A 25,385-nucleotide genomic window follows, 5' to 3' on the forward strand; every position below is an offset into this window, starting at 1 on the left:
ATTGGACAAAAGAGTCGGTCCAAATGCGAATTCTACTCGGATATAGGAAGGATATCCGAAAGTTTATGTAACTATCAAACATAATACTATTGCACACAAACATGATTTTAGTTTTATCAATAAAAATAATTCTTTTACAGAGTTATAATTGTGTTTACATAATTATTTGTTGCCTTGTGTTTTGAATAGTTAATTGATACTTGTATATATCACAATGAGGTCGTTTGGGTGAGTTTAAAATAAGTACTTCTTGCTTAAAGTAAAATAAGTGAAGTAGAAGTTAGAAGTTGGTTAAGACTTATAAGTGATTAAAGTATTTGGAAAAAAAGTAAAAGTCATGAAACAAAAGTTAGGAATCTTAATTTTTTATACGTGCTTTTCGGTACGGTATGAATAAGTGTTTCTAACTGAAAACTCCAGAAGCGGGGCTTTTCCAAACACCGACGATGATATTTCCAGTAATCTTTAATGTTTTTTACTGACATTTCATTAGAATATATAATTTTTTAAATATTACGAATTATATAGTTTAAAGTGAGTATCTTGAATATATTGATCATTTTTTTCTTTTCCGAATGTCTTGAAGAGACAAAAAAGATTGGGAATTTATCAAAACTGTCACTTTTTTTTTAAGTTTTTTGCGATTTTACTATTTTTCGAAATACTAACTTTTCATAAATTATTTGTAAAAATATGATCTGCAACGAGATGTAACTTCAGTTAACTGACCCCACATAAGTTGCAAATTGTTTACACGTGTAACCTCAGTTAATTGGCCCCACATAGGTCGCAAGTATGATATGTGGTTGCAAATATAGTTGCATGCAGTTGAAACGAGTTGGACACAATATTTTTGCAAATACCTTCAAAAGTTTGATATTTTTGCAAAATATTTGAAAATAATGTGGTATATTTGCAAATAAAAATTTTTGAACTTCGGTATTTATGAGAAAATTACGATTTCTCAACAATTTATATGATCCTAATGGAACTCTCATTTCTTATTTCTACAAACTTATTTTAAATTATAAGGACAAGTCCGACAAATCCTAATGCATTATATATTAAAAAATAAAGGATTTTAGTATTTCAAACTCAAACAATTCCTAAATTCATTCATCATTCTTGTGTATATGTACATGTATATATATAATACAAGATGCTAAACTATAAATGTATTTATATTTTATAATATTTATAAATTATATATTATTTAAATTAGTTTGTATAATACGGGTAAATTATTACTCCCTCCGTCCCTCCCATTTCTTATCGAAAGGGTTGGGCATGGAGGTTAAGAAATATGTATAAAATAGTGGAAAATAGAAAGAGAAGTGGGTGAAGTGGTGGGACCCATTGATTTTTAATATATAAAAAGAAGATAGTGGAGTTAGAGCATCTCCAACGGCGTTGGCTATAATCGTTGGCTAAATTAGACCTGTAAGACATTATGTAAAATTTGTTGAACCTGTAAGACATTTTGCTTCAATGGTACTGGCTATATTAGAGCATCTCCAACCATAGAGTACCCTTAGCTAAAATGTGAGTTGGCATACCATAATTAAAAATTATAGCCAACATCGTCAAAAAAGTACACTCCAACCACGCCCACCTGTTGTCTATAATTTTAGCCAACCTCCTATGGATGGCTAAATTTGTCGAACCTCTACAGGTCTGTAAGAAAATCTGTAGCAAGATTGCACATCATTTATTACCATATTGAACTGATATATTCTATTTTAACAATTTGAAATATTAATAACATACTACTTTTAAATTATAGCCAACCAAGATAGCCAATACCATTGAAGCAAAATGTGTTACAGGTTCAACAAATTTTACATAAAGTCTTACAGGTCCAATTTAGCCAACGATTATAGCCAACGCCGTTGGAGATGCTCTTAGTTGGCTATAATTTAAAAATAGTATGTTATTAATATTTTAAATTGTTAAAATAGAATATATCAGTTCAATATGGTAATAAATGATGTACAATTTTCCTACAGATTTTCTTACAGACCTGTAGAGGTTCGACAAATTTAGCCATCCATAAGAGGTTGGCTAAATTTATAGACAACAGGTGAGCGTGGTTGGAGTTGAGTTTTTGGAGCTGTTGGCTAAATTTTTTTATTTTAGGTATGCCAACTCAACTTTTAGCTAAGGGATTTAGATGGTTGGAGATGCTCTTAAAGTAGTGTGAAAAGGAAAGAAAAGTGGAGAAGTGATGGGACCCATTGATTATTTTTGGTAAGTTTTGAAATGTAAAGAATTGGGTGGGACACTCCAAAATGGAAAGTGTAAAGAAATGGGTGGGACAGAGGGAGTAAATTATAAATTTTAGTTTAAATTTGATAACCAATGACCAGTCTATCGTCCCGCTCCGATTCGATCTGATTAGGGCTGTAAATGAGTTGATACGCTCGATAACCGCTCGGTGTTCGGTTCGAAAAAAGCTCGGTTCGACCTCGGTTCGATTCACAAACGAGTCGATCTTGAGCACAATTTTAAGTTTCGTTTTATAAACGAGCTGAACTTGAGCACAGTAGAGTTCGACTCAATAGTTCGCGAACAAGTTCGAATTATGAGTTCGTGAACATGGTTCGTGAAATTGGCTCGTGAACATGGCTCGTAGATGTGGGAGTTTTATTAATGGATGATTTATTATGAATTTATGATTCCTTAGAGTATAAATTAAAATATTGTTAGAATTTTAATTTATTTATTTTAATTAAATTAAATAACAAACAAGCTCGTAAATAAATTTATGAGCATAAGCTAGCTTGTTAGCAAAGTTTATTAAACAAGCTCGTGAACAAAATTAATGAGCGGTTGGCGAGCAAAAATTTGTGAGACATGTTCGCGAGCGTAAGTTAATGAGTGGTTCGTGAGCAAAAGCTCGTGAAACATGTTCGTGAGCAATTCGCGAGCCGTTCGTGAACAGAGTTATTCCTTAATGAGTCGATACTCAAACAGTATTTTTGGCTCGATCCAAGCTCGAGCTCGAGTTCGTGTTCACTAATTTTTTAACAAACGATACACGAGCACTTTAGAGTTCGGCTCGGCTCGGCTCATTTACACCCGTAGATCTGATCCACGAAATTTTCAAGCCAAACAACAGCAGTAATGAGAGGAGATGGGGCAAAGGTGTTTGATGTTGAAAAAGACAAACAAGAGCAGATGCAAATTACTCTATAAACGACAGAGTTGAACGGTCAAAAAGGAGTGACCAATGAAAAGAATATTATAACACCCCCTTCATCAATATCTGAGCCTGCCTTTGACTGTCAAACCCCAAACTCATCATCCCCACCTTTACTCTTTCTTCTTCCTTGTCTTCATAATACAACCAAACAACACACAATACGTAAACAGACTCTTTCCCCTCTTTCTCTCTCTCTCTCTTACACAATCTCCCCCAAATTGAAAACCCAAGTTCTTGGATTTTCTGACCCAGTTTGCAAAAACCCTTTGTTCTTTGAAGCAATTGTGAAGCAATCTTGGCTGTGTTGGTCAACTTTTTGTCAAAGTTCTTATCTTTTTCATCTGATTGGTATGTTTCGTGGTTCTTTTCTTGTTTTAAGTTGTAAAGTTTCAATCTTTTTCTTTGATATGTGTTTCTTTGTTTTGTTTGTTCTTAGTTCTGTTAGTGGTGTAGATCTGGTGATTTATTTGTTGTTTTGGTGACTTGTGAAATGGTAGCTTATGCTCTTCCAGATCTGTATATCTTTGTGTTAAATGTCAGTGCTTTTTAGTTATTATTAATGCTTGTTATTTTGTTATGCTGGAGGGTTTCATTCAAACATAAGAGTCTGATATTTGATGTTTTGGGTTGGAAAGAGGTAGTTTGGTTATTGATCTTTTACTGATAAAACTTTGTCCTGATGTAAAGTTATCAGTTTATTGTTTTGTTGCTATATTGGTGTGTTGAACAGTTTTTACTTTTTTTTTTAATTGTTCTTTGTTGCTGTAAAAGAATTTTGTGCCAATACGTTTAACTTTTTAATGGTTGTTTTTGTCATAGATCTCTGGTAGGTAGTTGACTGTCCAATTTGGCCTAATTGCTTCTCTATCATTATGCCTGTGTTTTTGAATTTTTGATTTATGGCAGTTGACCGAAGATTTTATGTACGTGTGTAGTGCGATTAAGTGATTGTTCTTGCATATGGTTCATATAATTTAGTGAAATTCGTGTGATAAATTTTCCCTTGCAACGTATTTTAGTTTTATATGCTGCATAGGTTTGGTACACTTGTCTGATATTAACATTTTGATGGTCCGGTATGTTCTCATTTCTGGTCTTTGTGGCCCTGTGTCAGTATGCTTGCATATTGTGCAAAAAGTATTAGATTGCTTAAATGGTATTACATTTTTTTGTCACAAAAATGGCTAATTACATTGATAAGCTACTGACAGATGCCTTTCTATAGGTAAGGCATCAACCTTGCTTCTGCAGCTGAAACAGAATCAGGGGAAGACTGAATTATTCTTCTTAATATTCAGTTTAATGGCTTCAGTGGGTGTAGCTCCCACTTTGGGATCAAGGGAACCTAGTGGAAATAGTGTTGCAGTTGATAGGTTGCCTGAAAAAATAAATGACATGAAAATTAGTGACGACAAGGTAGGATCTTAGTAATACATATCATTTCATTTTCTTTCTGTTGTTCATCAATTTTGAGTGCTTCACTAATAACTTGCTGTTCCTGATGTTTTACAGGAAATGGAAGCAACCATTGTTAATGGTAACGGGACTGAGACAGGTCATATTATTGTGACAACTATTGGTGGTAAAAACGGCCAGCCAAAGCAGGTATGGTTTTTCATCCACAATTTTATTTGGTGTATTAGTTTGTATAATATTGTACTGTATTGTGATGTTTCATTTTGTAATACAGACGATAAGTTATATGGCAGAGCGTGTCGTTGGGCAAGGATCTTTTGGAGTAGTATTCCAGGTTTGTAGCTTATTTCTTGACCAGTCCCATATTATCAAGTGATGTTAGGAGTTAAAAGTTTTGTTTGATGCAAGTCCTACTGAATATTAATGACACTATACATATATGTTACAGGCAAAGTGCTTAGAGACTGGTGAAGCTGTTGCAATTAAAAAAGTTCTTCAAGACAAGAGGTACAAGAATAGGGAGCTGCAGACTATGCGTGTTCTGGATCATCCAAATGTGGTCGCTCTTAAACATTGTTTCTTTTCAACAACTGAAAAGGACGAGCTTTATCTTAATTTGGTATTGGAGTTTGTGCCAGAAACGGTACATAGGGTGATCAGACACTACAACAAGATGACCCAACGAATGCCTATGATTTATGTAAAGCTGTATAGTTACCAGGTATGCCTGATTCTTACCAAGATTTTTTCCTTTCTTTTTGTTTTATTGTTTGTATTTTTGAAAATTCCACGGATGGCCATGGCCCCCATTTCTCCTAATGGGTGACCCTTGTGTGATGGCATTCTGAATTCTTTCCTTTCTGTTTGCAATCGCGCTACAATAAATATCAGATATTTTTTTCCATTGTGATTTTCCAGTTGTCTAATAGCCTGATTTCCTTGTATTTCTCATTCAGATTTTGAGAGCATTGGCTTACATCCATGGTAGTATTGGAGTATGCCACAGGGACATCAAACCCCAGAATTTGTTGGTAAGTTCAGTTTACCTCTCTAAACTATGCTCTCAAACTGGACATTTGCAATTACAGCAAGTTAATCAACGTCACACTAGTACCCTTGTTCTAGTAGATATTGCTAGTGGAGCAAATGTTTTTGTGTCTGTGAACTCACTTGTTGAATTTCTGTCGCAGGTTAACCCACATACTCATCAAGTGAAACTGTGCGACTTCGGAAGTGCAAAAGTCTTGGTATGTTACTTTTCCTGCTGTCAAACTGATTACTTGTCCTAATTTGTAGTGTAGTGGTCTTATGTACTTTGCTTTAAATTGGGCAGGTAAAAGGGGAGCCAAACATTTCTTACATCTGCTCTAGGTACTACAGAGCTCCTGAACTTATATTTGGCGCTACAGAATACACTTCAGCCATAGATATATGGTCTGCTGGTTGTGTTTTGGCTGAGTTGTTGCTTGGACAGGTAAATAGATATTTCAAAATGTATATCTTGTTTTTTTATATATCTGGCATCTTATGTTTATCACTTGGCTGATGTAATTACATCCTGCTGATTTCAGCCCCTTTTCCCTGGTGAGAGTGGAGTGGACCAACTTGTGGAAATCATAAAGGTGAGCTATCTCACATTTTAGATATTTTTTGCAATATTGTGATAAATGTTGGCATATGAGACTTTCATTTACTTTTAAACGGGTAGTAATTCTCGAATGTTTCACTAGTAAAGTTGTGGCTTATAGTTATTCCTGAACTTATTTAATAGTTTTTTCTGGAGGCAATTTTTTTGGTTTAGGACAGGTTATAATTTTAACTAGGACTTGATTAAATTCTTTCTTGTGCAGGTTTTGGGAACACCGACAAGAGAAGAAATCAAATGCATGAATCCCAATTACACAGAGTTCAAGTTCCCTCAGATTAAAGCTCATCCATGGCACAAGGTATGGGGTCTGATCTATTTTCAACTATATTTAGGCTTTACAAAGTTCATGCAATATATTTAATTATTTTCTTTGCAGATATTCCACAAACGCACACCACCAGAAGCTGTTGATCTTGTTTCAAGGTTGCTGCAGTACTCTCCAAACCTCAGAAGCACAGCTGTGAGTATATTAACACCAAATCATGCCATAGGCATGAGGTTTTTATTGAGAATATTTTTCGTTACTTTTTTCTGCATAAACTTCAGGGATCAGTTTCGTCTTCATACAATGTCACGGTAGGCATAAATTTGACAGTTATTTTTTTTCCTTGTAGTTGGACTCTTTGATGCATCCATTTTTCGATGAGCTTCGTGATCCAAACACCCGCCTTCCAAACGGACGATTTCTTCCTCCCCTCTTCAACTTTAAGTCCCACGGTAAGGATTCATCAAGGTCAAAAGTTTATTGTGCTGGTTTTGAAATGACTGTCTTACATGTGATTGTTGCTGTTAATATTTAGAGCTGAAGAAGGTTGCACCAGAGATGCTGGGAAAACTCATTCCAGAGCATGCCAGAAAGCAAAGCGCATTATTCACTTAATAGGCTTTCCGCAATGTCATATTCGTACACAATATGTGCTCCTTATCTAAAGATGATGCCTTAACATTTTCTTAGTCATAATGCCGGTTTTCCCTGTAATATATGTATTTATTTATTTTCTTTCTTTTTTATAACAGAATTAACACCAAGTAATTCTGCTGGAGAGTATCCTGACCTTTATTTCTAACAATTGACAGATTTATAACCATTATTAAGCCAATATTTGTTTGTCCTGGACCAAATTATTTTGATTATTCCTGTATGCAGTCTGCTTATGTTTCAGACCTAATTCATGGATCCTTACTTCATGAAGGTATTCATTTATTGACTTGTTTAACTTCAATGTGTACACCCTAAATTTTGTTTTTTGCATTTTTATTTTATTTTTGTCAGGGACAAGATAGTTATTAAGCATATCACATTGTGAAGAATGAATTCGAATTCGATCCTTTATGGCTTTATCAGTAAGAATGTATTCCACTATGAGAAGGAAATGGAATTTGACATCGAAGCATGATTTGTAATTGTTAGATTAAAATTTATAAACTAAATAAATAAAGTTACAATAAATAGACAACAAAATTTCTGACACAGTAGCATAATTTGTAATAAACATTGTTAGATTAAAAACAAACCACTAAGGAGCACGATTGGATAGCCCAGTGGTGGGTTTATCCTCTGTTGACCCGGGACATCCGGGTTGGACTCTGGCTCACCTCGAGAATTATTAGAACAGATACTAAGTTGTAAGGCATATAAGCATGCATTGTAAAAAAAAAAAAAAAAGCCACTAAACAAATAAAGATGTAATAATAACATGGGCAACAGAAGTCAGAGACACATGGGATGGGACGCAAAGGAAATTTAAGAAGTACTGTAGCAGAAGAAAACATAGACGCAAAGTCGCAAAGGAAAATTAAGTACGGTAGCAGAAGAAGATATAGATTAGAACAGGGTAAAAATATTCAAGAAGATAGTTTCAGCCAATTTTTAAACCGATTTAATTCAGCCAACGTTTGTAGTCAATCTCATTCGAGATGCTCTAATACTAGATATTTAGCTGCTAATCAAAACACCATAAGCTACAAATCTCTAATCTCTAATCAATTGAATAACTAACTAAAGGAAACTTCACATGAAGGATTTGTTGGCTTTTAACTTCTGTGTTCCATCTCTAATCGTCTTTCCAAATTACTTAGCATAAGCAGAACATTACTTCTAATCAAAGAGCCTTTGATAGTTTGATACATTCTGTCAAGTACTCCAACTTAAGTAGTTCTGTCAAGACTGAACTAAAAAAACTCCCATAGATAATCCGAATGAATGACTGAGAGGAGTACAAGGTTTATACTTCGTCAAGTTCTGATAGGAACAATATCTGGCCTCAAACTGCTTCACTAGCCTTTGGTTGCACTTGCAGGCGTTGCAGCCCACCTATCTTCCGCCTTCCTTGTTAAACATCTTCTCACAAAATCTTTTGCATTCACCACAAATCATCAAGCTCAGGCACCAACAAAATCAGTCTGTCATCTTCATAATTCGCAATCATCTCTACTAAACATTGTGCATCAATATCAATGGTCCTCTCCCAAAAGCAATTCCAAAACTATACAATTAACTGCCCATATGTCCATGGCTGCTTCATGCACTCCAAATAACGGATTCCGGGAACTATAAAGCAATGTTCCCCGGTTTTTGTACTCCTCCCCAGCCCCCAAACTTTTCTCTCCTCCCTTCTTCGCCAATCCAAAATCCGCTAATTTCAGATTACACTTAACAACCCCCTTAAATTCATCCCAAGAAATATTAAAAACAAGAACATTACTCGGCTTCATGTCACAATGAACGTACCCTCGTTCATGCAAACGAAAGAGACCCTTAAGCAACATCAACGCATACCAACTAGCTTCATATTCAGTATCCATCCCTTTGACTTGATCAGCTGCTGTAACGTCCCTCCATCAGCATACTCCAGTACAATATTGTAAAAACTCGTACCATCTGCATTACTACTCTTGAAATCCTCGTCCTCGAAGCAACGAACAATTTCTTTACGGCCTCCAAGTTCACACAACACCACTTTCTCCGACGCCAAAGACATAAAATTTAGATTAAAAAGATACAATTAACTCGTACTAAAAGGATGCATTTAACGATTATCTCTATTTTTTTTTTATTTCGGCACCAAGTATATCCCTTGTGCTGTGTAAGTGGACTCTGGTACATGAAACGATAACATAATGTGAAAGTTTAATTTTTAGATTTTAATTTCCGAGATACAAAACATGAAAACAAAAAGTAAATACAATGAGTTAAGTTAGTTTTCGACATAGTTTTTCACTGTAATATACTGCAGAGCACGGCACAAGTATAATGTAAATAAGTTTATTTTGGGTATTTTGGCTAATTGAAAAAATGCTTATCTTAACATTTTAAACTACTTTTTGCGCATTGTTTGAAAAAAAATAGAAGTGTTTTTAAGACGAGAAGCTGGACATGCTAGTTTTTTTAGATTTTTTTAGTTGTATTTACTATGAACTTTTTAAAATACTAGTTGAGAATCCGCGCGTTGCGGCGGCCTATAAAAATTATATTAATGATCCAATATTAATATTTATATAATAAAATAATTTTATGACTGTCTATAAAAAGTATATTAATGTTTCAAGTTAATATTTTTACGGTTAAATAAATTTATATTATAAAAATCTTGATGTAATACAAATACTAATATATAAAATTGCAAAATTGGACTATAATTCATGGTGAAAAAATGACAATAAATTTATACACGTAAATAACAATTTAAAGCGTGACGAATCTTAAAATTTTATTTTTTTTGGAAAAGTAATCATGTTCTTACATTGTCACCTTCCTCTAATTTTTTTAGATTGATTGTGCACAAAAACATTTAACTTAAATATAACTACCCTCTTAAAAGTTGCTTGAACGGAGCAAACATATAACGCATGAATAATTTTTTCATGTATACAAAGTAAATAATATAAAAATTAACAACAACAGACGTCCGATGAACAAAACAAATATTATAAAAAAATAACCAACAAACATACATCATTAATAGTTAATTTATTGACATCAACCATCGATATCATGTCAAGACTATATTCTTTTCCCGTGTTTGGATTTGTCGACTCCAATATAACGGTCTATGACCACATTTGCTTGCAACAACCTTTACTGTAACAGCCTTCACTTATCGTTGCAGAATAACGACACCTCCGAGTTAAAAATCGAGCAAGAGAAAGGTATTTCTAATTTTTGATATTTTTCATCCAAAAATTTTAGAAAATTAAAAAATAAAACGGAGCGATGTGAGAGGCACCACCTACACGCCCCTCGCTTCTCCTTTAAAAATTGAGTAAGAGAACTATCGCGTAGATTTGTGGTATTGAGAGAGGAGGTTGTGTTTTGATGATCCAAAATACTACGATCTATACGGGTATTTATAGGTGGAGATAGACTTGTTTGCTACTCTTTCCCATAATTAAATAATCTGAGCAAAATCAGATTAAAATTTTCAAGCTACTATATTCCATAAATAATCTGTCTTTCCCATAATTGAATAATCTGAAACAAAATCAGATTAAAACTTTCAAGATACTATATTCCATAAATAATCTGAAACAAAATTGAAACAAAATCAGATTCTGAAACTTGCTTCTAATATACCCGAAACTAAAAAAGGTAGTTCTAATTTTTAATATTTTTCATCCAAAAATTCCAGAAAATTAAAAAATAAAACGGAGCGATGTGAGAGGCGCCACCTACACGCCCCTTGCTTCTCCATCTGAGCAAAATCAGATTAAAATTTTCAAGCTACTATATTCCATAAATAATCTGTCTTTCCCATAATTGAATAATCTGAAACAAAATCAGATTAAAACTTTCAAGATACTATAAGCCGCGCGTTGCGGCGGTCTATAAAAATTATATTAATTATTTAATATTACTATTTTTAGAATAAAATAATTTTGTGGCTGTCTATAAAAACTATATTAATGTTTCAAAATTAATATTTGTAGGATTAAATAAATTTTATATTATAAAAATCTTGATGTAATACTAATACTAATATATATAATTGTAGAATTGGATTATAATTCATGATGAAAAAATGAAAATAAATTCATACATGTAATTAACAATTTACAACACGATTAATCTTAATTTTATTTGTGTTTTTTTTTTAAAGTAATCATGTTCTTACATTGTCAACTTACTCCAATTTTTTTATTGTTTGTGCACAAAAACATGTAACTTAAATCCGTGAGATAGCGGTTTATAACTATCCTTACTTGTAACAACCTTTATATTTTAATACTGTATAAACAGCCTTCACTTAAAAATTGTTTGAACGGAGCAAACAAATAATGCAGGAATAATTTTTTTTTCTGTATGCAAAGTAAATCATATAAAAATTAATAACAACAAACATATCTGAAGAACAAAACAAATATTATAAAATAATAACCAACAAACATACATCACTAACAATTAATTTATAGATATCATCCATCAATATCATGTTAAGACTATATTCTTTTCTCGTGTTTGGATTTGTCGATTCTAACATAGCGGTCTATAACTACCTTTCTTGCAACAACTTTTATTTTTTTAATACTGTATAAACAGCATTCACTTATCGTTGCAGAAGAACGGTACCACCGAGTTAGAAATCGAGCAAGAGAACTATCATCAGAGAGAGGTAGGGTTGTAGTATTGAGGGAGAGGAGGTTGTGTTCAGATGATCAAAACCCTACAATCTACAATCTATAGGGGTATTTATAGGTGCAGAGAGACTTGCGTGCTACTCTTTCCAATAATTAAATAATCTGAAACAAAATTAGATTAAAATTTTCAAGCTACTATATTCCATAAATAATCTGAAACAAAATCAGATTCTGAAACTTGCTTCTAATATACTCGAAACTAAAAAAGGTAGTTCTAAGCTACTATATTCCATAAATAATCTGAAACAAAATCAGATTCTGAAACTTGCTTCTAATATACCCGAAACTAAAAAAGGTAGTTCTAATTTTTGATATTTTTCATCCAAAAATTCCAGAAAATTAGAAAAATAGAATGGAGCGATGTGAGAGGCGCCACATACACGCCCCTCGCTTCTCCTTTATATAAGTATATTGATTAATGTTTAATAACTATTATTTATTATTAAAAATAATGAATGATTACGAGAGTGCGACCGAAGTTTTTATTACTAACATTAAGTTAAAAATTATGTGAAGGCTTCTAAAAAAATAAGAAAGAGAATAATTTTTATTTTTTTTGAAGAAAACAAGATAATTCAATAAATAATAGTCATACGGCATCTACAAGAATGATCGAGTCGAACAAACGTAGAAAAAATTAACATGTCTGTCTTCATACCCAATATGAGACAAATAAGCGATGTTGAAATTGACGATGGTACATGTATAGATCCAGGGGCGGATCCAGGATCTAATTCTAGGAGGAACACCAAAATATTTTCTTAATATATTAACATGTTCTTACTTAAGTACTTGAAATACAGGAGCATAACTATTGACAACCAGAAGACTTTCTAAAATACAAAATACAGAGGTACAAGATTGATAAAATGTACCTACACGTTGCAGCCAAGTACCAGCAACCATAGCATCACAGCCAAGCCAAAAGTATAGTATTTTGCGACAAAAACGAGTGTCCGTCAACAACTCTAGTATCCTGAAACACACACATAAGGCATCTTAGCATTAATCATATAAAAAACATATAGTTGTAGAAACATACTAGACACTGGACATGTATTTTAAAACCTTTGCCTGGTATATACACAATTATAGACAGATTCTCCTGGACTTCATTTTCTGGAATTGTTTAATTATATTTTCTGTTGAGATAGTCTCAAACATCTCTCTTTCGACATAAGTTACTAAACAATCATTCATCCACTCGCCTCCCATTCGGTTCCGCAATGTACTTTTTGATGATTTTCATGGCTGAAAAAGATCTTTCAACCGTGGCAGTTGCAACTGGAAGAATCAGTGACAATTTTAATAGATGATAAACCAAAGGATATACAACATCCTTCTTTGTCTCGATCATTCTTTGTGAAAGATTACCGATGCTCTTCAAGTCAGAAAAATCAGGATGTTCTCCCACATCCATGATGTAATTCTCAAGTTGATTATCAAGTAATAAGAGTTACAATGCTGAAAAATCAGAAGGATAGAACTCTGCAAACCGAATTAACTTCTTTTTATCAAATGCAGAAAAAGAATCAGATGGATTGAGACTAGCCATACACAAAAGCAACTCTGTGTTAACTTCATTGAATCGACTATTTAACTCTCCCATCTGATCATCTATGATAGTATAAAATAAACCATTCTGAAAATGATGCAGATTTGTGAATTCTTGTACCCCACGTCTTGATCTTCCTCGAGCTACAAACACATCCTCCATATTTGGGATACTTATTGAATTCTTTATACAAAAATCACATGTTTCTTCAAGCAGAGATTGCCAACCATTATCCCTCGTGTGTTGAAATCTTCTTTTACACGCTTTAACAAGATCCATGGCATTTACAAGATCTTGATCTTTCCTCTGCAATGCTTGTGATAACTCGTTAGTGATCCCCAATACGGTCTTCATTAATTGCAATAAGAACACAAATTCAAAACATTGAATAAAATCCAAAAGATCACTAGCTTCAGCCCTTTGATCTGATAATCTACCTTCTTTTTCAATAACTTCTAATAATTGAACCACAGAAGAAAACAATGCAAGCAGATTTACTATGACCCCATAATGTGAACCCCAGCGCGTGTCGCCTGCTCTTTGCAAAGTTATTTCCTGATTCATTCCTCGTCCCGTAGCAATCTCATTGTTTTGAATTTGTTCAATAACCTTTCTAAATTGATTTTCTCTTAACATATCTCTGAGTTTACATGAGCCTCCAACAACATTAGTCAAAGTCGCTATATGCTGAAAAAATGAAGCAATTTTCTTGTGGTTTTTAGCAACTGTCACAAGTGTAAGCTGAAGTTGGTGTGCAAAGCAATGCACAACATGAGCTGATTCATTTTCTGCCAAAATTATACGTTTTAACCCATTGAATTGTCCTTGCATATTGCTTGCACCATCATACCCTTGCCCGCGCAATCTAGATATACTCAATCCAAGTGAAGCAAATATTGATTCAATTGCAGCCTTAAGAGAAACAGCTGTAGTATCACTAACATGAACAATTCATATTTAAATATAAATACATGGGTAGAAATTACCTTTTAGTTCCTCATAATTTTAGTAAAGCACTCTATCTTATTTAAATTTTGAAAGTTGGCAGGGACACCCCTAAATTTTCAAATTTTTAGGAGGGGCACTTATATTTTTTTTTCTGAAATCACGACGGTAATTTTTTTTTTTTTCAAATTAGGGGGGGCACGTGCCCCCCGTGCTCCTTACTAGATCCCCCCAATAGATCCTTGCTCTGTGTTCACCATCTTTTCCAAAAATTCCGTTTGAGCTATCAACCATAAATGCGATTTCCGAAAGGCTTTATCGATGAATCCAAACCACACTCACAAAAGGAGAGAAAAATCACACACTCTCACCAGGGAGAGAAATCAAACTATAATCAAAACAAACTAAAACAATTAGATCTGCACCACGACGCTTGGGAGATAACCGATCCACCCACAAATCCAAAAAGGTCTCTGGAATTAGAACGAAAATCGAAGTTTCGATGATATAGATCTAATAAAACTTTCCCCGAAAAAGGAGATTTATTAAGAAAATCAATGAAAAAGCAAGAACAATCAAGAACTAGCAATCAAAAGGAAAGATTTGGGGCTTTCCACCGGAAACCGATGGAAGCCCCGTCGGAGATGAAAAGAGGGAGACGGCTAGAGAGAAGAGAGAGAAAGAAAACTAGGGTTTTGAAAGAGAATAAATTTTTAAAAATCATTTAAAATCTCTTGAAGTTTTCTTTGAAACCAGATTCTTCATTCTTTTTAATCACGAGCTCAAACAAAAGAGTTTATGAGATATACTCAATTATAAAATAAATAGATAGATAAAGACTTAAAATTTTATAACACTTGCATGTGCCATGCACTTTAAGTCAACTGTTTAGGTACGGTTTAAATGACTTTGTTCCTAAACAGAAGTATTTCTATTGTTCAATTTTTGCTTTTGAACTTTCTTACAGTTTCTAGCACGATGACAACCACCTAGTAAGAATTTTTAATCTTACAAAATTTATGAAAAAAGAGAGTATTAACTTATATTTTATTCAATTTTTTATTACTAACGTAATTAATTAATTCCTCCTATTCTTTATGACTTTTCCACTATTTGACAAGCATTTTCAGATGCACTCGCTCTGTTTATGAGAGCTACTTCCCTTTTTTGGATGTTCTAAAAAAATGACTTTTCCATTTATAGCATCTATTTAAGATTATTACAACCACATATTCATAAATTATCCTCATTTAATATCCACTACCTCTTTTTATGTGGATAAGATTAAGTCAAGAATTCATTACTTATAAAACTGTGCTAGTCAATCTAGCTCATAGAATTTGGGACGGAGGGGAATATTAAAATATAATTTTATTATTTATTTTTTATTTTTTTGAATAATAACTTTTTATTAAATTAATTTATAAAATTATACCATATAATATAATAGAGTTTTGCGAAACCCTTGACAGCCTGGAGCCGTAGGGGTGAACATAAACCCGTTCAACCCGCTAACCCAACCCAAACCAGCCCTTTTTTAGGCCGATTAACCCGACCCGTTCAAAACCGAGAAATAAATGGGTTAATTTTTAAAAAACCCGATAAAGTTGGGTTGGGTCAGAGTTTTACAGATTTTAACCCTAACTAACCCAACCCAACCCGATTATATATATATACGTGTGTGTATAATATTTACATATCTATCTTACATTCTTAAGTTTATCCCGATCAATCTTTAACCTAAATTTGATTTATCTAGGGTGTGTCTATACATTTACAATAATAATATGAATAATTTTAAATATCTCGGTAACTATAAAATGTAAATGATGACTTTTGGAATTTGAACATGGTTAATGATCTGTTAATGAACTGATGTACAACTTATAAATAAGAGTCCGTAACTGAAGGTGTATACAACAATTTCTTATTATTTCACCATTGTTCAAATGTTTCACTAATGTAATAGGCTTCTCTCTTCAATTAAAAAACTTACGCATCGACTAATATTAGTGAATGATTCATAGAAACTGAGTAACTATAAATATATGTATGCCGACTGTTACTAGCTATCGACGTGCGAGTGAGTATATTTTTTTTTTCCTATTCCGATGAATGACTAAATTTTTATTAATTATTATTTTCGCAAGTTTAACCCAAACCAATCCGACCCAAACCGAATTAATTGGGTTGGGTAAGGTTGGGTTATATAAATTTTTTCCGGTTAATGGGTTAAGTTTTTATTAACCCGCACTAATTGGGTTGGGTCGTTTTTTTCTAAAAACCCGCCCAACCCAACCCATGTTCACCCTACCTGGAGGGACACAAGAAGGTACTTTAAAAAATATACTACTCCCTCCTTCCCATGTTAATAGTCCACTTTGCAAAGAAAAAATTTCCCATATTATTTGTCCTACTTCTTTGTCCAATACAATTTTATACAAGTTTCAATGTTAACATTTATTAGCATGTACAATTTTCATGATTTACAATGCAAACTATGTTGACTTTTAACAAAATGAATGAAAATTTAGTAGTGTTTTTGTATAATTAATGCATAACTATGATAACAACATATCATATTTACTTTTTCTTAATATGTGTGATTTGAGCAAAGTGGACAATTAAAATGGGAAGGAGGGAGTATATCTCAAGAAACAAAAATCAAATACTATGGTATTTACAGGCGCCGCCGCCGCGGCAACTCAGGTATAGGTCATCTTAGTAGTTCAAATCTAATAAAGTGACGAAATAATTTGTTCGTCATCTTTGGGTGGCATTACCATCATACCATGTCACTACAAGTCTACAACAACAAATAAAGGACACAGATAAAATAGTAGAATAGTATTTATATTTACCGCAGTCCACAGATACGAAGGCGACTCGAGAAAAAAAAAATTAAGAAGAGAATGCGTGAAACACGTCTTCTAGCAGCACGAGTTTTTGAATAAGGCAAGTTGTCCTATCCTCTGATTTACGGATCCATAAGTTTATTTACCTAATTATATATTTGTATGTTGTTGGGGTATGTAAAATGAAATTCGTAACTGCCCATAGACAGTAATTAAATGTTTTGTTTAAAATGTTTGTTGTTCATCTAACAAGACTTTTTCTCTGATATATTAGAAGTATTCTAAATGAGTTAATTATTTAATATTATATCATATTTTACTTTTGGAAGAGTCTTGTATTAGTCTCTCATTAAATTTAGAATAGTTCTTGGTACCTATTATTATAGTCATAAAATTATGTGAAATGCCTAGGAATGGAATTTTAACTTTAAAGTTAGATGAGTTTATTTATATTCGGATAAGAGTTCATATATTCCATTAATTAAATTTAGAATACTTATTGATATTGATGTTTGATACCTAGCTAGTATTGGTATATGTTATTGGAGGGCGAGCTTCTGTGAAGGTTTTTATTTGGGTATTTTTGGGGTTAGTTGTTGCAGATAACAACGATTTTTGCTCAAAAACTAGTTAAAAATTGTTTGATAAATTTAAAAATAATTTTTTTGAACGGTTGTTTTTAGAAAAAGCATATTCTCTTATATTTTTGGAAAAAACTGCCTTTTAACTTTTGCAGGAGTTTGTTATATATTTTACAATCAAACCTTACCAATAACATTATTTTTTTTATATTATTATCCAAAATAAGCAAAAATCACAAAGTGGGTGTTTGGGAACCACCTGCTTCTTGCTTTTTTTTTTTTTTAATAAAAGTTCACTCTAGCTTATCTGCGTGTGTTTGGATACGGAAGTCAGAAGTGCTTTTCAGCTTCTCTGGAGTCAGAAGTTGAAAGTTAGAAATGCTAGTTTTTTTCGAGATTTTTTTAGTGAATTGCATTTTTTTTGAAGTTTTAAAATTTTTAATATGTTGGAAATTTTATTTATTAATAATGTTTCTTGTATTTTTATAATTTGAATTTTTTTAATTTATAAATTTAAATTACCAAACACTTGACTGATTTATAAGTGAACTTAACCAAACACTTTTAGTAACTTATAAGTTAAGTTCACTTATCATTTATAATCCACTTTTTTATTTTAAGCAATAAGTCACTTCTTTTAAATTAAGTCAAACGGCCATTAAATATTACCAAACAGTAATCTAATTACTTTCCAGGACAACCCTTTGTCTCCAGCACCGTCAAACAAACTCTTTGTTTTATATGAGGTAATTGCGTCTAAAAACATCTTAATCTAAAAATAATAATTCCAATAGAAGTATTTTAATGAATATCCATTTCACAAAAATGGGACCTACTCGTATTAATTAGTTACCGGAGAGTCGAGAAGAAGAAAAGTAGTGGTATCTATCTATACTATACTATTAAAGCTGAAACATTAAAAGTTTGGTCGGTCGGTACGCGGGCTTTCAAACAGACTTTTATAATTAGCGGACTTCAAACAAAATTAGTGGGCTTCAAACAAAATATAAACAAATCGAAACATAACAGGCTTTTATACGGACTTTTATAATTAGCGGGTTTCAAACAAAATTAGTGGGCTTCAAACAAAATATAAACAAATTGAAACATAACGGGCTTTTATACGGACTTTTATAATTAGCGGGTTTCAAACAAAATTAGTGGAATTCAAACAAAATATAAACAAATCGAAACATAAAACAAATATATGATCAAATGATAAAACAAATATAAAACCTATTTGACTATACCAAAACTAAAGTCAAACCTCAAAAAATATTATACTATTAAAGCCGAAACATTAAAAATTTGATCGGACGGTACACGGGCTTTTATACGGACTTTTACAATTAGCGGGCTTCAAACAAAATTAGTGGTTTCAAACAAAATATAAACAAATCAAAATATAAAACATATATAAGATCAAAACATAAAACAAATATAGGACCTATTTGACTATACCAAAACTAAAGTCAAACCTTAAAAAATATATACGCATCTATACTATACTATTAAAGCCGAAACATTAAAAGTTTGGTCGGTCGGTACGCGGACTTTTATACAGACTTTTATAATTAGCGGGCTTCAAACAAAATTAGTGGGCTTCATACTATACTATTAAAGTCGAAACATTAAAAGTTTGGTCGGTCGGTACGCGGGCTTTTATACAGACTTTTATAATTAGCGGGCTTCAAACAAAATTAGTGGGCTTCAAACAAAATATAAACAAATCGAAACATAACGGGCTTTTATACGGACTTTTATAATTAGCGGGTTTCAAACAAAATTAGTGGGTTTCAAACAAAATATAAACAAATCGAAACATAACGGACTTTTATACGGACTTTTATAATTAGCGGGTTTCAAACAAAATTAGTGGGCTTCAAACAAAATATAAACAAATCGAAACATAAAACAAATATACGATCAAAACATAAAACAAATATAAAACCTATTTGACTATACCAAAACTAAAGTCAAACCTCAAAAAATACTATACAATTAAAGTCGAAACATTAAAAATTTGATCGGACGGTACACGGGCTTTTATACGGACTTTTATAATTAGCGGGCTTCAGACAAAATTAGTGGTTTCAAACAAAATATAAACAAATCAAAATATAAAACAATATAAGACCTATTTGACTATACCAAAAACTAAAGTCAAACCTTAAAAAATATATACGCATATATACTATAATATTAAAGGCGAAACATTGAAAGTTTGGTCAGTCGGTACTTAGGCCGAAATACGGGGCTATCTATAATCTATACTATCTATACTATAATATAATAAGCCAACATGGGTATAATTTGTCGTCGTACAAAATTTTGGTTTGGTCATGTTGGTTTCGTGATTCACTTTATAACTAAAAGTCTGCTACACGTAGAGTTCTCATAGTCTTACATCTCTAAACAATTTGATATACTACAAGATAAAAACTCCACCATTATACTTTTAAATATAAATTTATAATTAGTTAAAAAATAAAAATAATAAATTTACTATCATTAATATATATTATTATTATATAATAACTAATAATTAGTTTAAAATTATATAGCCGCCCGTGCTTTGCACGGGTTTAAGGCTAGTATATTGTTGTAATTAGGGACAAAAAAGATGACAGAGATTCGTGATGTCAGAACGCATACGTCATTTCATACATACACATAATTAGGTGCAAAGTCTGCAACTTGCCCCACATACATTGACTCGATACACAATTTTGTCACCTTGATTCTGTGCACGTCAGCCCGTGACATAGCCAGGATGCTGCGATCACAAGCCAATCATTTTTCAATCTCTATAAATTGCCAGAGCCAGAGCACAACAATAACACAACGGAAAAAAAAAACCAGAGTGACCTGAGAAAATAAATAATATGGCAGACGATAAAAATGTTCCCGTGGATTCTGTCACAGGAGAAGAAGTGAAGTTAGAGGATGACAATGAAGACGAGAAGATCGAGAAGTTCATTTCTCTGATACAAAAATGTCGAAAGGCACGCGAGCATCGGATGAACGAGCTGATTGAATTGCAGAAGAATAAGAAGAGGAAGATGTGGGATTGCAGCCAGCAGAGTTCTAGCTGGGTTCCGACATTCGAAATTCAAGATTTTAGTGGTTTTCCATTGTCTGCTGTTCCTGGTAATGTTTGTAATAGTATTGGTAGTAAACAAGGTAGGAAAGAACATGATGAACAAGAGACCGAGGTGGATCTTAGACTTACCCTTTAGTGCTATGTTCTGATGAATATTAATGTCTGTAGTGTCACCCAGTGCTATGTTCATCACTGATGAATATTAATGTTTGTAGCGTCACCCATTTTATAAGGAAAATGTCAAATATTTGAAAGATTTTTTCCATTTTTTTTCCAAATCTCAGGTTATGTTAATTTGGATAGAATGAAATAATTTTATAATGGTCGTGTTTGAAAGTCAAAGTTTTGAGATAAAATTAGAGGTTTGGATTGTTTCAGAGGTTCGATGGTTCGATCATTTCAATTCGCTAATATTAGTATTTGATAGTTAGCGGATTAAAATAGAGGTTCGGGTTAAAAAACTAATTTTCAAAAAGTTATTTTGAGGAGATTTTTGAATTAGTTTTTGGTATGTGTTATAAAAATCTAATCAAACAGCTATTTACCAAATGGTTTTACAAAAAATTCGCAAATTTAATTTACTAGTCAAAACATCTATTTCAATCCGTTTATAAAAAAACATTTCTCAAAAGACATACATATTCTGAATTACATAAAATTTGTTTTTCTTAAAGTTGTAATTATTCGTGGAAATGCCTGCTTTTTAACACAGTGTTATTTGGAGAGCAAATTCAACTCTCACTCCTCTCCATGTACATAAATCATACTCCTTCCATTCCCCTCATTTATTTCATTTCTTTACATGTTTTTTTCACTACTCGACACATATTTTAAGACTCCAATTAAATATAGTTCAATAACTTATTTTTGAAATTTTCCTTTTATGAAAAAAACTTAAACATTATATTTTTATTCAGAAGAAAAGAAATTAAAATAATTTATAAAACTGAATTAATCAGAGTTTTAAAATGTGTGTCGAGTCTCCGTCCCCAATCTAAACAATCTGGTAGGATGGCGAGCACAATTTTTATATAAGCTAGTTAATAAACAGCTTATTACAACGATATCATAAATTTTTCTAAAATTATACACAAACAAAACAATATTATATTTTATTAAGTTTTAGTGGTTTTAATGCTACTGACTGGAGGTTTGTGCAACGGTAGGCTGCAAGCCTGTAAGGGAAACATGACAACTAGCTTGAAATCTGGACTCCTCTGATAACTCGTTTGTTGGTAACTTGGTATTGGTATTTTTTTATAGGCTTCTTATACCATTGGCGTTGATTGTGTTTCGCACTTAGATCTAATAGATTGTTTCTTCTCCAAATCGGGATTGTTTTTGCTAAATTGTCTACTTTTTTTTATTTGTTAGTTCAATGATAATATGTTTTTCCAGATTGGAAGCCATGTTCTTACCATATTATCGTCCACATTAAATAGAAATTAAAATCTAAATAGTCACCTAACTTCATTGTTACGAAGTTTTTGAGAATTGATTGAACAATGAAAAGTGCAGAATAAAAAAAACAATCACAGTCGAATAAATGTGAAAAGAATGATATGAATGATTACGTAAAAATTTGCTGAACCTGTAAGTTTTTTTCTGCAACGGTATTAGCTATAGTGATTAGCTATATTTTAAAATTTTGTTATTTTATTATTTTTAAATTTTAACAATTATATTTTCAAATAATAATTACTTATTGTGAATAAGTTTTGATAAAAAAAATTTAAAATTCAGTCAATTAAACATTTTATATAAACATATATTTTATTCTAATTAATTAAAATGATATTTTTATTTAAAAATCTATTATTTTATTATTTTCAAATTTTAATTGCTAAATTCACATATGTATTGTATATAAAAATCATAAATAAATCATAGTTATTATAATTAATTAAAAATATTATTATCATTTAATAATATGTCTAACTATTTTTCAAATTTCAACGGCTATATTTATAAATAGTAGTTATCAATTGTAAATTAAATTCATGAATAATTTTTTTTGAAATTCAATAATGAAAATTTTATACATGAATATATGTTATTTAATATTAATTTCATTCTCAAATTTATTTAAATATTTTAAGAATCGGATAATATTTTTTTCAAAATCACATGTTATCATATAACCAACTTATACGTTTTTCACCTTTTATTCTTCTTTTAAAATCAAATTTTCTATTTTTTAGATAAATTAACATATAAAATTATTTTCATATCAAGAAATATATTTTCCATATAACTCAAAATTTAAATATTTTGAGTTTGTAGTTTAGTTTAACTTTTAAGAAGTTATAATTATATTAAACTTTATTAACTTGGTAACTAAATTTATTATAATGAACAGTTAAAATTAAAACAAAATTTTAATATAAAACTAAACTAGTTATACATATAGAATTAAGTTCTGTGGAGACCAATATTCTTTGGAGTATTGGAGGACAACATATCCACCATTCATTCTGTTTTCATCCAATGGCCGGTAATAGTTTGTCAGTTTTTAATTTTTTTATTAACTAAAGTCACGTTTCAGAGACCGTATATATAGCAATTATTTATACGTATAAAGTCATCATTTATTAGCAGTTATACACTATGCAAGATTTTAGCATTATAGTTACTGAATTTTTGTTGAGTATCTTTATCTCATGTTTATCCATGTGTTTATCATGTCCTTCGATTTATCGCCGCAGAACAAACATGAGTTCTAAAGTCTTTCCTGGCCAATGCGTATGGTTGTTATCAACAATCAAAAGGTACTGATGATTTGTCCTGCAACTCTGATACAAGCGGTAACAGTCGTCGAATCTTCATTACCGCAGTCTCGCTCTTAAGATTTGTTGTCAATTAATGTGCTTATCGTGATACTCCCTCCGTTTCTTAATACTTTTCCTGTTTGCCTTTGACACGTTTGCCAACGCACACTTTTAATCGTTAATATCTTTAATTTTATATTAGTAATAAATATAAAAATTTCACTGTATTAAAGTACTCATAAATACGAATTCAACAAGATCACTCATAACTATATTTGGTTTTATAGATTAGATGTAAGTTAGTAATTTGTCTCATGTCATGAACAGTCCTGACATTTCAAATGAGAAAAGCATTTAGGCACGGAGGGAGTAGTTTTTTGATGAATCGGGTGAGAAACAATAGAACATTAATTGATAGTAACTGTCTTTCAATGAGACCAAAAAGCGGGGACAAATTGATATGCAGGACAATACGACCTGTATAATATAATACAATAAGCAGTTTTTTAAATTTAAAAAATATATCCACATGTCTCTCACATCTGCTATTTATTTAGTTTTAATCCAATGGTATGAGATAGGGTCTCCAAGGACTCCAATATATCTGTACTCCAAGGAGCCCAACTCAACAGTTATCTGATTTCTACAACAACACTTTTTTTACCAGCACTTTTTAACAGCAGTCTCAAACAGACCCTTAGACATTAAAACACACCAATCTCTCACCAAAGAGAATAAACAAAACCCAATAAATTGGGAACAAAATTCACCTAAAAAACCCAATAAATTGGGAACAAAACAGAATGAAATAAAGAAATTAATTTATTTAGGATTTTTCACATGTGAAAATCGATGAAAACTCCAAAGACAGTTAAGAAAAAAAGAAGAGGATGAGAGCTTTTTTCTTCAGAGTATCGAGGAGGTTTGGTGATATAAGTTCTTATAGACACATTAGAGGTTTAAAAAAAAATTCAGGTTCATTTATATAAATTTTTTATTTGATTCCCAGTTTTTCTTGAAGTATAATACATCTATTAATAGATATTTTTAATAATATATATCCTTAATTATAATTTTATTTTTATTTATTTTTAACTAATTATAAATTATATATTTCATATTTTTTAACTTTTTATTTATAAGAAAAAAAAATATTTATCTTACCAATCACATGATAACTTAATAATGTAATGATGCAATTTTTATCTTGGATTACATCATCGCTGTTGTTTTTAGTGTTTGAAATTGTTTAATAATATAAGAGTAGACTTCTAGTTATAAAATGGAATATTTATTAGATTTTTTTTCTTTTCGGGATGACAAGAAAAATACAACTAAATTTTATACTACAAATATTATATTTGTTTATGAGAATACAATATAATCGAGATAGTATGATATAAAATTTCTCATTATACAAAATATCGCCAAAAGTCTTTTCCTTTTAAAATGTTACTCCCTCCGTCCCTTTTTACATGTCCTTTTTGAAAAAAAAATTTGTCCCAAATTACTTGTCCATTTCTCTTTTCAAAGCAATTTTTTGTATGTTTTTTCAAAATGTAACAATTTCCAATGTTTGACTAGCATATATATACACACAACCCTATCTAATTCATTACATTTATTAGGGATATGTATGAAAACAAGATATCCACCTAACATTTTTTTCTTAAGATGC

General features: G+C 31.6%; 2 protein-coding genes and 1 pseudogene across 2 annotated transcripts; 1 reads left to right on the plus strand and 2 right to left on the minus strand.

The window, feature by feature from the left end:
* Positions 1–3,226: 3,226 nt before the first annotated feature.
* LOC108223557 (shaggy-related protein kinase alpha) lies at positions 3,227–7,366 on the plus strand. The gene is made up of 13 exons (XM_017397881.2): positions 3,227–3,550; positions 4,428–4,618; positions 4,715–4,807; positions 4,893–4,952; positions 5,067–5,339; positions 5,575–5,649; positions 5,809–5,865; positions 5,952–6,092; positions 6,190–6,240; positions 6,469–6,564; positions 6,643–6,726; positions 6,881–6,983; positions 7,067–7,366. Exons 2-13 carry the CDS (start codon positions 4,505–4,507, stop codon positions 7,144–7,146), a joined length of 1,227 nt encoding a protein of 408 aa, XP_017253370.1. The 5' UTR covers positions 3,227–3,550; positions 4,428–4,504; the 3' UTR covers positions 7,147–7,366.
* Positions 7,367–8,720: 1,354 nt separating this feature from the next.
* LOC108221616 (uncharacterized) lies at positions 8,721–9,247 on the minus strand. Its single transcript, XM_017395483.1, has 2 exons — positions 9,050–9,247; positions 8,721–8,930 (listed from the first exon to the last, which is right to left on the minus strand). The coding sequence occupies exons 1-2, from the start codon at positions 9,245–9,247 to the stop codon at positions 8,721–8,723; spliced, it is 408 nt and encodes a 135-aa protein (XP_017250972.1).
* Positions 9,248–12,654: 3,407 nt separating this feature from the next.
* On the minus strand, positions 12,655–14,404 carry LOC108221617 (uncharacterized; annotated as a pseudogene).
* Positions 14,405–25,385: the final 10,981 nt, after the last annotated feature.

The sequence above is a fragment of the Daucus carota genome, chromosome 5 (genome assembly GCF_001625215.2).
Source record: "Daucus carota subsp. sativus chromosome 5, DH1 v3.0, whole genome shotgun sequence".
Lineage (NCBI taxonomy): Eukaryota > Viridiplantae > Streptophyta > Magnoliopsida > Apiales > Apiaceae > Daucus > Daucus carota.